This window comes from Vanessa tameamea, chromosome 30, assembly GCF_037043105.1.
Source record: "Vanessa tameamea isolate UH-Manoa-2023 chromosome 30, ilVanTame1 primary haplotype, whole genome shotgun sequence".
NCBI lineage: Eukaryota > Metazoa > Arthropoda > Insecta > Lepidoptera > Nymphalidae > Vanessa > Vanessa tameamea.
The window spans coordinates 1,110,596-1,125,605 of NC_087338.1; the positions used below are offsets into that span (position 1 = coordinate 1,110,596).

A 15,010-nucleotide genomic window follows, 5' to 3' on the forward strand; every position below is an offset into this window, starting at 1 on the left:
GCACCTCGCAGTCGTGGTCGGCGCTGTGCGGCGCCACGCGGCGCTTGGCGGCGGCGCGGTGCGGCGGCTCGGGCGGCTCGTCGGCCGACACGCCCTTCGGGTACTTCTGCAGCAGCTTGCACACCGAGTCCCTGCCGCACGTGGCGCGTTAGTGAGACATGGGCCTTCTCGCGAAAAACTATCTGATAAAAGTACTGTACGGGGTAATACTCGCCGGCAGTAAAAATATAATGCATAATATATCTAAGCGATTAGCATATGCGTAGAATAAGTCAATCAAATGTTTGATTAACATGATCTGTTTCGTAACTCACAGCATACATTTCTTTTTACTTCAAGCAAAGTACCCATATCGATAAGGAACAAGAAGGAATAATTACGATAGTGTTGCCAACGGTACTCACAGTTGACATCACTCAAGGCTCGATTGCTAAAATTCTCATCTTGACATTTTAATAGACATAAAACTTGTTTCATGACACATCATTGAGGGGAACCGGTCTAATATTTAATTGAAAGGTTTTGGCTCATAATTTAATATAACGGCAGAACCGACAGCTTTATGTGCTATACGAAGCGTGGAAGTGTCAACATTGTCAATTTATCAGCCGGCTAGAGATTCAAGCCCAGGATTTCGGGATCTGCAGCCTTACAGACTAGTCCCTAAACCAAAGAGTACTCACCAACATCTAAAGGTCTCCTCCCAGACAGGCTGCACGCCGTTCACACAATGTTCTATCTTCCTCAGTAATGCCATTATACGTTTTTGAAGAGCTGCTGAACCTTAATTAATGTTACATTAGTATTTCGTATAGAACATTCCAGAATTAACTGTTAACTCTGTCATACAGCCGAGACATGGTGTAACAACAGATAAATAATAACATAACAATACTTACTATGAATATTTTTGTAAAAACATCCTCTGGCCATATCCTGACTAGCTGCTTGTAAAATGTTTTTTATTTATGACGCTGACCGTACCTAATGACATTCTACGTTTCGATATATAAGCAACGCCCAACAATTATTCAAAATTATTATTTGATTTATTTAAACAAACGACAATCAACAAGTGATCAGAATCGAATTTGTTGTCGTTTGATATTAAGTTTAGTCAATGGCGCGATCGAACTTAGTGAGGCGCGGAGGGGGGGGGGGGGGGAGCGCTCACCCGTGGTGAGCACGGTGGACGTGTGCGCGATCTCCTGGAACACGGCGTAGTTGGGCAGCAGCGTGTGCGCCGACACGTCGTCGGAGCCGCAGCGCGTGTCGGCCTCCTGGCACAGCAGCGCGAAGCACGACATGGCCACCAGCACGGCCTCCGTGTCGATGGACCACAGGCACATGAAGAACACCACCTGCGCCGAGCGGGGCCGAATCAATACCCCATCCGATACATGAGTTTTCTTCACTAATTATAGAACGTCGAAGCTGAATAGAGCTTATAAAGATTTGAAATCATCTACTTTCCGTCTACACCGTTATACATATGACGACCTCCGTGGTCGAGCAGTGTGTACACCCCGGGTTCGATTCCCGGTCGAGTCGATGTAAAAAAAGTTCATTAATTTTCTATGTTGTCTCGGGTCTGGGTGTTTGTGGTACCGTCGTTACGTCCCACAACGCAAGTGCTTTAGCTACTTACATTGGGATCAGAGTAATGTATGTGATGTTGTCCGATATTATACATTCTTTGAAATTGGATATTTATTCATTTATACATTCTTTGAAATTGGATATTTATTCATTTATACATTCTTTGAAATTGCGGTGACTTTTAATTTAAGAACCATGATCCAGTGGTTTGAACGCTTAATCGATAATTGCACGTTCATAATCAGGCAAGCACTACTGAATTTTCATGTGGTAATTTGAGTTTATAATTCATCTCGTGCAGTGAAACCTGCATGTGTCTAATTTCAATGAAATTCTGATACATGTGAATCCACCGACCCAACCAATCCAGCACTGGAGCAACATAGTGAAACAAGCTCCAAAGCCTTCTCCTCGAAGGGCGGGGAGGCCTTAGCCAAGCAGTGGAAAGATTAAATTTGTCGGATTTTAATATATCTCGACCTACCTCCAGCTTGATATGCGCTTGCTTGCATATCGGTATCTGCGAGCCGACGTTCGCGTACTCCTTGTGCTTGGCGAGGAACTCGTTCCTGCAGGTCAGCACGTCGCGCAGCCAGCGCAGCACCTCGCGGTAGTTGCCGATCTGTCGCTGGATCAGCTTCTGGCTTATGTTGTACAGGACTTGCGAGCTGGAGTGGAGGCATTACATTGGTTTAGTAGATCCAGTATGGGCCCGGACACGTCCCAACTTTGGGCAAAGGATTTTTTTTTTTAATGGTTTAGAGATCATGCTAAATTGGATTAACCTTGCAAAATTTTATTTCATTTATTCCAACCTTCGTCACGTTTTTGTGTTAAAAAAGGATCGGAGAAATCGGGCGAATATTCGATAAACGTATCTAGGTTGAAGGGTGAGTGAGCCAGTGTAACTACGGGCACAAGAGACGTAACATCTTAGTTCCCAAGGTTGGTGGTGCATTGGCGATGTAAGGAATGGTTAATATTTCTTACAGCGCCATTGTCTGTTGGCGATGGTGACCTCATACCATCAGGTGGCCCATTTGCTCGCCCGCCAACCGATAACATAAAAAAAAATTACACTGGCTCACTCCAAAATGCTATTGCTGCTGCTGGTGTATCGTCTTTCTAATTATCAAATATAGAAATACTAGGTATCCTTACCTGATATCCCAGAAAGTGTTGAGCGGCGCTTCAGGGTTCCACATGTGCACCCTGTCCGGTCTGTGCAGAGCAAGCAGCGCGTCCATCGCCTCCTGCGATATCTCCCCCATCCCGGTGTGATGAACAAGGGATACGAGACCGTTGATCAGCTCCGTGGTGGACGATTGGATCTCTACCCCAGTACGACCGGGATTCTATACGAATTAATGTGCTATGTGAAAGTTATGTACTTTAATGGTAAGTACAGAATATCATATGTATAAATAAATAAATAAATATAAATATCGGACAACAACACATACATTACTCTGATCCCAATGTAAGTAGCTAAAGCACTCGTGTTATGGAGAGTCAGAAGTAACGACGGTACCACAAACGCCCAGACCCGAGACAACATAGAAAACTAATGAACTTTTTCTACATCGACTCGGCCGGGAATCGAACCCGGAACCTCGGAGTGGCGTACCCATGAAAACCGGTGTACACACTACTCGACCACGGAGGTCGCCAAAGGTGTATGTCGTTATTAATAATAGATTATTTAATTATTGAACTGGCAGTACTGATATCATTGTTTTACTGACATCTGTCCAATAATTGCTTACCATAAAAGTCAAAACTAAGGCTGTATTGAAAGCTGAGCGTTTAAAAAATACATTGATTATTATCATTTGAAAGATCCCACATAGACGTATGACTCAATCTTCAAATACCAAGCTGTGCTCCCGTTGAACCTAATTGCACACAATCGTATACAGTGCGAACTCCTCTTATACAGGATGCTGTGTTTCGAATCATCATAAATACCATTAGCGAGTAACTTACACTCAACATGAGCATGGGATCAGCATGTATAAGTTTGACGAGCAGCAGGAGAAGGTTCCTGTACGCTGGCATTTCCTCTGATTTATTGAATTTCGACTGGACTTCTTTCGACTTCAGTGATAGGGATATCATCCGCAGCGGCGTGTGGACTATATAACCCTGGAAATAGAAAACAAAACTTTTATTGTGAGTTTAATGATCGTGGTGAGTTTTTTTTTATGATATCGGTAGGCGGACAAGCAAATAGGTCACTTGATGGTAAGTGGTGACTACCGCCCATAGACAATGTGCGCTGTAAGAAATATTAACCATTCCTTACATCACCAATGCGCCACCAACCTTGGTAACTAAGATGTTATGTCCCTTGTGCCTGCAGTTACACTGGCTCACTCACCCTTCAAACCGGAACACAAAAATACTAAGTACTGCTGTTTGGTGGCAGAATATCTGGGTACCTACCCAGACGGGCTTGCACAAAGCCCTACCACCAAGAAAGAAGAAAGAAAGAGTATGTGAGACCATATTAAAAAAGCTAACTTTATCTTTTTGAGGGTTAAACAGTCTACCTCGTACGTACAAAAATACAATATTCTACCGTCAAACAATAATATTAAATATTGCTACTTTCCGGTTTGTAGTGTGAGTGAGCCCAAGAGAAATCACATTTCAGTCCCCGAAATTTAGTATGAGAAATTAATATTTCATAAAGCGCCAATGTCCATGGACGGTGGTGATTTACCATCAGGTGGCTAAATTGTCTCTTTCCGTTTACCTACACCGAGAAAGATAAAATATACATATATATCTATTATTTTGACTTATCTCGTCTCATGTAGTATAAGTTCAAATCAATTGGATCAAATTGGTCTTCGAGAATTGGAATTCTCCTCAAAGGAAGTCTAGAAGAGAGACATTGACATTGAGTCTCTTCTTTTTCTTTCTTCTATGTATTTCTAAATACCTGCGTAGCTTTATTCAGTGTATCTGTAAACATTGCTCTCAGTTCTGCAGCTCTCGGGTAGAGCAGCTCTATCTGCGGCCACCAAGGCAGTCGAGGTTGTTTAATTATTCTGAAAAGATCATAAAAAACTCTTATTCCAAATACTTATACCGCAAATGGGCTAAAGACATGCCTTTACCACATTTGCGGTTTGACCTTGGAGTAGTAGTGCAAAAAAACACTATTTCACAGTTGAAAAAGAGTAAATATAGAGTTTATTTCCGGTTCTTCTCAGTAATCTACATATCGAACCGGTGGTAGATTCACTTAATATAGTTTGTAAAATGACGATTCAAAAGTGCTCGTAAAAGCCTACTTGAATAGAGTATATTTTGATTTGATGACAAGAAGGCTGGTTCATTTCTGCCCAGTGGATCGTAATTGCTATTCATTTAACTCCGTGTTATTCGTACCGGAAGTTGACGAAATCGAACTATAATTATAAAAAAAGTATATGTTTCGTAGTCAATGCACGGCCAAAAAAGGATTATCAGAAACTTCAGACATTTTATCATTTTTTCACGAAAAAAAAAAACCACTGTTGCCGACGTCGTTATGGAAATATTCGTGATTAACTTTTGACGTTTTAGTAGCGTTCTGTGAACTGCTGTTCAACTCAGTACTTCCACCATATTGGACACGTAAATGCAGCAACGCAGCACTTAACAATATCGTTAAATTAAAATATCAAATTGCGTATTAATTTGAAAAAAAGTCGAGATGGCCCAGTGGTTAGAACACGTGCATCTTAACCGATGATTTCGGGTTCAAACCCAGGCAGGCACCACTGAATTTTCATGTGCTTAATTTGTGTTTATAACTCATCTCGTGCTCGGCGGTGAAGGAAAACATCGTGAGGAAACCTGCATGTGTCTAATTTCAACGAAATTCTGCCACATGTGTATTCCACCAACCCGCATTGGAGCAGCGTGGTGGAATATGCTCCATACCTTCTCCTCAACGGGAGAGGAGGCCTTAGCCCAGCAGTGGGAAATTTACAGGCTGCTTATGTATTAATTTGATTAAAAATCTCAAATGATTAATCAAAGTGACATAATTTTTTCATCACAGATTATAAAATGCGAACAGAAACGACGTTCGCCACTGACATTTCTACATGAAAATTAACTTTAAAAAATAAATAGATGTACTCTGGATTTGACCTTACATACATCCTTAGTATTTCTTACAGTACCGTGTGACTACTTACTATCAAGTGGCTCGTTTTCCAGTCCAGCTACCTAAATGACTTAAAAACATATAAAAAAATCCAGAAACCGACTCCTCGACTGTATTTTAGACTACATTTAATGTGTGCACGGTTCTTGACCATACCACCGGTTCTTAACGTAGGTACTAAAAGAAAAGCAGGCAAGAAGTGGGCGCGTGAGTAGAACCAACCTGAGCAGCGAGTCCACGATGACGTAGTGATAGGAGATGTGCGTGGTGAGGTTGAGGCAGACCTTGAGCGTGTCGTTGGAGTGCGGCATGATGCGGAACAGCGACACGAAGCAGTCCGTCAGCAGGTCCAGCTCCGAGTACCCGGGGCACGGCGCGCCGCGCGCGTACGGCTTGTTCGGGTTGAACAGCAGCGACTGCGCACGCGCACTTCATATTGGCAATTCATATCGAAGACACTATACGACTAGCGGGATCAGACGAAATTATATGATAATGAACTACCGCCATTTCTAGTACCGAGATGGCCCAGTGGTTAGAACGCGTGCATCTTAACCGATGATTTCGGGTTCAAACCCAGGCAGGCACCACTGAATTTACATGTGCTTAATTTGTTTATAATTCATCTCGTGCTCGGCGGTGAAGGAAAACATCGTGAGGAAACCTGCATGTGTCTAATTTCAACGAAATTCTGCCACATGTGTATTCCACCAACCCGCATTGGAGCAGCGTGGTGGAATATGCTCCATACCTTCTCCTCAACGGGAGAGGAGGCCTTAGCCCAGCAGTGGGAAATTTACAGGCTGATTATGTATGTTATGTATTTCTAGTACACCTTACCTTGAGATCATTTATGACGGATTTCACGAGCACGAAGGTAACGTTGCCGGAGTCAGCGATGTTCAGGTATGTCGAGGCCTTGCAGAGTTTAACGCACGTCACTATCGCTGCTTCAGTCATCTGCTTCGAATTGTTTTGGGGGCCTGAATGTAAACATACCTTTGAGACGTCCCAGTTACAAATTCAAAACGTGCAACGTGCGAGTTATCAACGTATATGTCTTTCTCTTTCTGAACGCAAACACACTTCTCTGATTAAAGTTTTAATTATTATCATTGATTAGTACAACAAATGTTAGGAATATTTGAAATAAAATTAAATAAATTGTTAATGACATAAGTACTATATAGAAAAACATACAGCAAACAAATACAAAACAATTGATATTTTTTATGTAAAACATCCTCTCGCTGGGCGCGTTTATTTTTGAAAGCTAGTCTGCCAACCAATGCCAAAAAAAAAAAGAAAACGAATAGACTTTGGTATGATTTTTGTCGCTGATCCATCATTCTTGTATCACTAAGGTCGTTGAGTCCATCCCTTCCATAAAACTCTTACTATAGACATTTAGCCAAGAGATTACACCCTACATACAACCTATTTAGCGCGTAGTCGCTTGCGAGCCGAGTTACATTCAGATATTAAAAATACATATTAATAATGATATATATGTAAAAAAAACATGATTACGTCTATTCCAAAGTCTAGAAAATCGATAGATTTGAATAAACTTACTCAGACCACGCTTAACGGTATCTATGAAGTGCTTCTTCTTCGTGTGTCGCGGACTGCACGGCGCGCCGCTGTCAGCGTTCACTATTTCTTCGAGAACTTTCTAAAAATATTTAATAATAATAAGTAAACTTGAAACGCTAAAGTCTCCCCACAGTATTTTAGTAACTATAACAGCCGAAGAAGATCTCAAGGTCACCAAGGTCACCTTAAGCAATAGCAAAGCGTAGATACAACAATTACTACGACATTATATTGTGTAAACACAGACCACTACAACCGTCTCCCTCTACTTAACACGAGCGAACATAATCGTGTTGCAATGCTCTACTAAGTAATAATAATAAAATGTATTTAATACAAAAACAAATCGTAATCATGCTTTTATTTGATTCCTCGGTTACGGCGAAATTCCATCACAATCGGCTGTGTGGAATTGCTTTAAGATTTTACAAGATTTGTCCCAAATATACAAAAAAAAAAAGTTATTGAAAAATCAACCTTATTGCCGTACTTACAGGATTCAAAACCAATAACATAATCTGCAGCGGCCACATCGCCACTCTCGATTTCTTGTTGTCTGAGAAGCTGTCTTGTAAAATGTCGAACAGCGTGTCGCAACATTTGCTTAATTCGTCATTAGGCCGACATTGTACTTCTGCGAACTCCTGTAACATACAATAAGTTATATATCGCAGGCGTAGTGTTCAATTATAAGTTATCTATAGCCAACTATGTATAGTCTGTGGTAAATTTCGCGCCTTTTTCTTTTCTTCTTAGCATCTCTCTGCTCTGTGTGACACCATAAAGACTGTTATAATTAAAACTTTTATCATAATAGGCAAATCCACTAAGTACTTTAACACGTAGCTTAAGTAGCCATTCAAATAATAGCCTAGCCTTTTAACTAACCGAATGACATTCAGACCCTGCTAAACATGAGCTGCAAGTTTAATTAATAACATGTTATTTAATCAAATAATTATGTTCTACCATAGACAATGTAAATATTTTAATTTTCAGGAGTCATATAATAGGAGGATTGTTGAATGTCACCCAGGCCGCTGGTTGAAGGGTGCTGTGTTGTGAAATGGCTATTAATTAAAAGGCTATTATTTAAACTCGATGGATGCGACATATATACGACAAATCTGTCGTAAGAAAAAGGTCGTAACTATTAGAGCTGTCTTTATAAACACAATGTCATAAGGAAAATAATTATGAATTGGGTCTCACATAATGTTTACTCTATAAATGCTTAATTATCGGGTCTTAAAGAATGTTCCTTAGCTGTATAGTTTTAAAAATTGACATCTCTCACTCGCTTCTGGAACGTTCTCGAATGTGTTAACATACGGATTAAAAATCTTTTCTCATCTCTTTGGTGTTTGCATTTCCGACATTAATCTATCAGTAACGACTTGTAATTTCTTTAAATAGCCATTAAATGTTATGTTATGTAACAAAATAATAACCTGAGGGTAAGTGTCCATCCAATTCCAGACAGCTTTCTCCAGCGACACAACAAGTACTATATGCGCTGATTTTCTTAACAATTTAAACTTTTGAATTGATTCTGAAATAAAATTCTACATATGTAATATACATAACACAAGTCACCCGCGTCTGAAACGCTTTTAGGGGAACGGTTGTCAGGTGTTAGACATAAAAAGCTTATGTCCTTCTTGAAGTTCAATCTTGCTTCATAACAAATTTCGTCGTAATTCGATTCTTCAGTTTGCACGTGAAAGAGAAACATACAGACAGACAGAGTCAACTTCGTTGTAATAATATTAGTATGGATGTACTTTTCTGAAAATCGAGAAATGTGCCAATATTTTGTGTATCTTGTGATTATTTTGTCATATTTTTTTTTATAAGATGAGGGGAAAGTTTTCCATGTGATGGTAAGTGGTCACAGCCGCCCGTAGACATTGCGTAAAATGCGTTACCAGCCTTGGAAACTAAGATTGTTATGTCCCTTGTGCCTGTTTTTCAAACCGAAACACATAAGTGCTGTTTGGAGACAATATATCTCACGGGGATACCTACCCACCGAGTAGAAATTTGAGCATAAATTTGACAACTCACCTGTCAAAAGCCGTATAAGCCTTAGTATGTCAACATTGACATGTTGTATCAACTCTATATCAGTATAATCGGGGTTTTCTTCTGAGCTAGATGCTAGTTCCTAAAAAAAAAAGAAAAAAATCTATAATCTTTTACACCAATAACGTTTCAGCATAAAATCAAAATATACTTTATTCAAGTTATCAAAATATACTTTATCAAAGTTCAAGGCTCATAAAAGCACTTTTGAATCGACATGTTACAGTTTCGAATTAAATGTAATGCTACCATCGTTTCGGTGGTAGGTATGTCAATAAAATATAATTAAAATTATACATATCCTGCCTAGAAGTCAACAAATATCATCAAAGCTTTTTTTTATGCTATAGACGTACCAAAACATTTTTATCGTGACAGTACCATGTCACAAAGACATGTTATATAATTACGTAACATGTACGGTCACCAAAAAAAAAAAACACTTTAAATCTTGATATCTTTTATTAGTGTTTCTGTAGGATAAAACATTACTGCACAGCACGGCTCAACTAGTTCTAAGAAAAATAATAATCAATACGAACCTGTAATCGTGCGCTTATCCTATTAAAAACTGCATTGAAAAAATTGAGACTAAGGGCGAAGAGTACTTTACTTGCTAGTTGTCTCAGAAGCGTGTTATTGACATTGCTCTCATTTCGAAGATCTGAAAAGAATGTTAAAGTAATCATGTTTGATCGATTTGACTGATTCGATCACAATGTTGTATAGAACATGTCAGCAGGAAGATGATGATGTTATCCTTCTAACTATATATACATATATTGTAGTGCTCAGGTGCTCAGTGTGTACACAGACGTGAGCACTCTACGGATTGATGGCAATCTTTCACAGCCAGAGAGTTCATGCGCAGGGCCACCGGAACGCAGTTAGTTCTTCATGATAACGCCTCATTAAGTATTAAGGGAGTATTAATACTGTCAACGTCCTACTTCAGTCTGCTATCGATATTTTCGTGACAGATAACTCTATTAACTTTCGTATTGTCCTGTCCCAGAGTTCGAAGGTCGGGACTAGCAAATGGGAAGAGGACACCACGTAACTCTCGAAAAACAAGACTCGATTAATACACCAGGTTTGAAAGTCATAATTTTCGTTTAAGATTAACATGGCCTATCCAATTCGTGGGCATTGTATAATATTGGTCATATTTCTGAATGTAACTTACCAATAAACTGACAAACTTCTCTCAATAATATCTTAACATTCATCGCTTCTTCGTACTTAGCGGTGTCCTTGGGCTGAGAGCTGAGGCATATTTCCAGCGTATCTAAGACTATTACTAAACTATCGTGGTAGCCCTTCTCGAGTTCAGTTTGAGGCCGATTGACGCACGTGGTGATCGTTGGCTGGTACTGAAAAATGCAAAGTTCGAATAGTTTTTTCTGTGATATAGATGTTAATTCAAGTACGATTTTTATGTGAATCGTAATCGTCGCAACTGTAGCCGAAGTGGTAAAAAAAATTAAAGTTTATACACAATATTTAAAGTCCATATTCGCATACTAAATAATTTTCGTTCGTTAGTATGTGCGTTCCATACAAATATCGCCCCGAGTTAATTTCAGTTTCACAAAAATCCACATAAACTTGCATACAGCCCCTCATCTAAAGCTTTATCCCCTTGAAGGGTGAAAAAAGTAGCCTTTGTCCGTCTATCGAATACAATCTCACTTCGTAACAATTACATCAATATTGGTTCAGTGGTTAAACCATGACAGCGTAACAGCAGACAAATAGAATTACATTTTTATATGATAGTGGTATATAAGACTCTCTTTAAGACCAATTACTAGGAAAGTATGACAAGTAAACAAGTATGTATTTTTTCATAGCAATGGTTATTATTATATTATTCATTCAAGGGGGTTCGCATAAGAACATGTCACCCTTCGTGGGTGCTCTCAGTCAATTACTTAGTTTTATATAGATCGCGTAACTAGATCTAGTTTTAATAAGAAAAAGCTCCAACTTTTACGAAGTTTGGGTTTGGGCCATGACAATTGACAGCGAAGACCTGCTCATATAGGGACTATCATGTATTTGTATATACTACATGTGTTGTTCTATACCAGACAGGTTTAGTTAAAGAGCGCTCATTATAACAATCTCTCCAAAATTTGTAAAAATCTTTGTTTAGTAATATAATAATTCCGAATTAAATAGTAGTGAAAATTAATGCAATTTCTCGATGAAAGCTCTCAAAGAAAATTGTCCTTATGCGCTCATTGGGTAATAAGCGTGACCTTAATGGGCCAAATCATTTCTTAGGATTATCTTACGAGAGTTCGACTCGTAGAACATACTATAGCACGGTCTCCGAGTTAAGTTACAAGGGGAATATTTATTAAATTTTGCTTTAGATACTATTATCTAGTATACGAAAAAGTCGAATATTTTTTCATTAAAATAAAATCCTGTAAATGTTCCACTGTTGGACTAACACCTCCATTGAAGGTAACTAGACCACAGTGCTCAGATGCGGATTGGCTCCAACAAAAGCAGGTTTCCTCACGATGTTTACCTGCAGCGCCGAGCCCGAAATGAATTATAAATACAATCTAAGGACATGAAAATTCAATGTTCTAACAACTTATCCATCTCGGCTCGCTATCAAGGAAAATTGGGCTTGAAATGTTTTTTGAAATTCCCATCCTTTATTAAAAAAATCATCATGACATTATCGAACTAATTTAATAAATGTTTAGAGTAAAGATAAGTAAATAACTTTAACATTCAATTGAAGTCATATCCTTGGTAGGGATCTTGAATAAATAAGGTATGGTATAAATTACGCATTAGTGAAAATGGCGTTTTTTATGGCGGAAGTGACATTTAGTTTGTTATTTATTGATTCTCTGTAATTATAAAATGACTAAAAATATTGTTAATTCATATCTGCTGGACTTCTAAATAATTTTGTTCAGTAACCTCATAATCAAATATATTAAAACTTAATAAAGTCCTCGATTCGTTATTAAACATACAAAATAAAAAACTATTGTTCAATAGATTGGTCGCTTCATAAGCAACACCGGCCAACTTCTCAGTGTTTAACTATTGAATATTCTAAACAAGAAACAATGTATATTTGGACCATACTATACAATTAAATGTATTTTTCGTTTAACATAAAAAGGCACGTGGCGGTGCGGTCCTCCAGTGTGCGGCTGCACTCCATCGCAGTCAGTTATATGCCTATACAGTCACGACACAATCAATACAGCAAACGCCCACACGCTAGAGTAGACGGCTCCTAATATATATACCATATCGACTTCGATACCATTCAAGCGATTTTATATATACCACGACAGTTTCACGTACTTTTTTTTTGTTTCGTTTATTTTGCGCGATGGCCGAAAAGACGTGGTCGGTGTTCGTACAACATCAGCTAGATTGTAATGTTCTAACTGAGACGATACATTTTTGATCCTTCGAGCCGGATACGAACCAGCTATGGATATTGGCATATATACACAGAGGCAGAACGAGATCTATGTCTATGGATGAAATATAACCATTTATATTCATCAGGTAGAGAACGGAGAGATAGAAACGGCGTGGGTATACCGTTTTGCGAATGGATATCTTACTTATTGTCGTTATATATAATCATTAATAAAAAACGAAAAGACTTGTACTATGTATTTTTTTTTAATTATTATTATTATTATTTTATATATAAATGCACACATACACAAGCACTTTTGGATTATAAAAATCTATTTTTTTTTTTATAATATCGGTAGGCAAGAAATGTGTTGGTAATACGTCACCCTAGACCATGGACTTTGCCACTAAGAAATACCCTGATTAATTAATAAGCTTGGAAAACAACAATACTAAATAATGCTGTATGGCATTAGAGTTTACCGTGAGTGTTCCTACCCAAACAGGCTTGCACAAAGCCTTACCACAAAGTAAAATTTACTTAAAGCTTGGCTTGATTAATCTTTATTCACCAGAATATGCCATAAAGAAATATTCATCAAATTAAGCAGTGCCGTGAAGTATTCATTAAAACACAAAATTAATTAGTGGTAAATTATTATTCTAGTTCATCTTCAATATAGGAAAGAGAATTGATTTGAATGATTGAGATTCCATTCTTTTTATAATAAAATAAAATTTCTTATTTTATAAGTCTACAATTTTGTATTATTTTTGTCATATTTCTTTCATGCTGTCAATCAAGTAAAAAAATTACAACATAATAACTGTAGATACTAGTAGTATACCGGCTTCAGGGTTTTAGAGGCTGGTCATAGTTATAAAAAAGTAACCCATGCTTGGTGTTCAAGCTTGCTTCATACCAAATTTCAGCAAATTAGGTTTAGTTTAGCCGTGTCATGTCATGTGTCATGTGAATATAATGAGTTATGGAGGGACAAACAGAGTTACCTTCAGATTTATATTTTTCTTACGTCGCCAATACTCCACCAACCCTGGGAACTAGGATGTTATGTCCCATGTGCTTGTAGTTACATCGGCTCACTCAGCCTTCAAGGAGGAATACATAAATACTGAGTACTGCTGTTTAGAGGTAGAGTATATCATGACCGGTGGTACCTACCCAGACGGGCTTGCATAGAGCCCTACCACCAAGAAATTATTAGTATATATTACTTACTATCTCGTAATGAACCTGTATGACTGAACTCATTCCAATTCATATGTATTAAATTTAAAAATACATACATGAGCTGTTAGTCTATTAATGGTACACAGGTGTACTAACATACATTTTTAATTTAAGATTTAAGTTTATTTAGTTTCCACTTATAGAGAAAAAACTTTACACACTTCATTGTTTAAAAGGTTTATTGTTATAGATTCACTAACGTAGGTGACAGCTGGGTGTAACTTCATGTAGAATGAATTGATGTTTAATAAATCAAACTTAGCAAATATAATCCATTTGTATTGTTTTTTAGTTTTAAAAATTTATTTTCCATAAAATTTGTTTATACTTGTGGCAAATGCTGTTTATTACTTCAACAGCAAAGTGTCAAGATGTTTTTTTATTTTTAATGGCATAGGTGGCCTGGCAAATCTACCTGATAATAAGTGGTCCAAACTGGACATAGACTTTAGTGCTGGAAGAAATATTAATCATATCATCAATGTGCCACCCAGTATAATATAACCAAGTGTAAGCATTACCGTCTTTACCATAGGGCACATGGGGCACGTGCCCAGGGCCCCCATCCTGAGAGGGCCCCGAAGAACCAACAATTTCTTTCACACGTTTGTTCTCACATTGACTGCTATGTATATTTTCGAATGTGATATATTTGTCAGAAATAACTAACATATTTATCAAAAAAGGCTATAAAATAGCCATAAGATTGTACAACCAATCAGATAATAGAATATACGAAAATTACATCACCGTTTATTTGAAACTATACTTAAGGCCTGGCCCCAAGCCAATTATTTGTACATGGTAGTAAATATCTACCAAAAGGGCCACAAATTCATGGGTGCCCAAGGGCCCCAGCATAGCTTGAGACGGCTCTAAGTGTAAGATAAGTATAATATATA

At 38.1% G+C, this 15,010-nt stretch overlaps 1 protein-coding gene across 1 annotated transcript in view; it reads right to left on the reverse strand.

The window, feature by feature from the left end:
• Positions 1-15,010, reverse strand: part of LOC113391638 (neurofibromin) — a 54,444-nt gene that overhangs the window by 38,739 nt on the left and 695 nt on the right. Inside the window, exons 3-17 of the mRNA XM_064220028.1 lie at positions 10,632-10,818; positions 9,988-10,109; positions 9,428-9,527; positions 8,812-8,912; positions 7,855-8,004; positions 7,340-7,439; positions 6,605-6,747; positions 5,987-6,180; positions 4,547-4,655; positions 3,586-3,744; positions 2,761-2,954; positions 2,084-2,267; positions 1,175-1,361; positions 684-783; positions 5-131 (exon numbers count right to left, since the gene is read on the reverse strand). Of these exons, the coding sequence (XP_064076098.1) occupies positions 5-131; positions 684-783; positions 1,175-1,361; positions 2,084-2,267; positions 2,761-2,954; positions 3,586-3,744; positions 4,547-4,655; positions 5,987-6,180; positions 6,605-6,747; positions 7,340-7,439; positions 7,855-8,004; positions 8,812-8,912; positions 9,428-9,527; positions 9,988-10,109; positions 10,632-10,818 (2,157 nt within the window). The remainder of the gene's footprint in view (positions 1-4; positions 132-683; positions 784-1,174; positions 1,362-2,083; positions 2,268-2,760; positions 2,955-3,585; positions 3,745-4,546; positions 4,656-5,986; positions 6,181-6,604; positions 6,748-7,339; positions 7,440-7,854; positions 8,005-8,811; positions 8,913-9,427; positions 9,528-9,987; positions 10,110-10,631; positions 10,819-15,010) is intronic.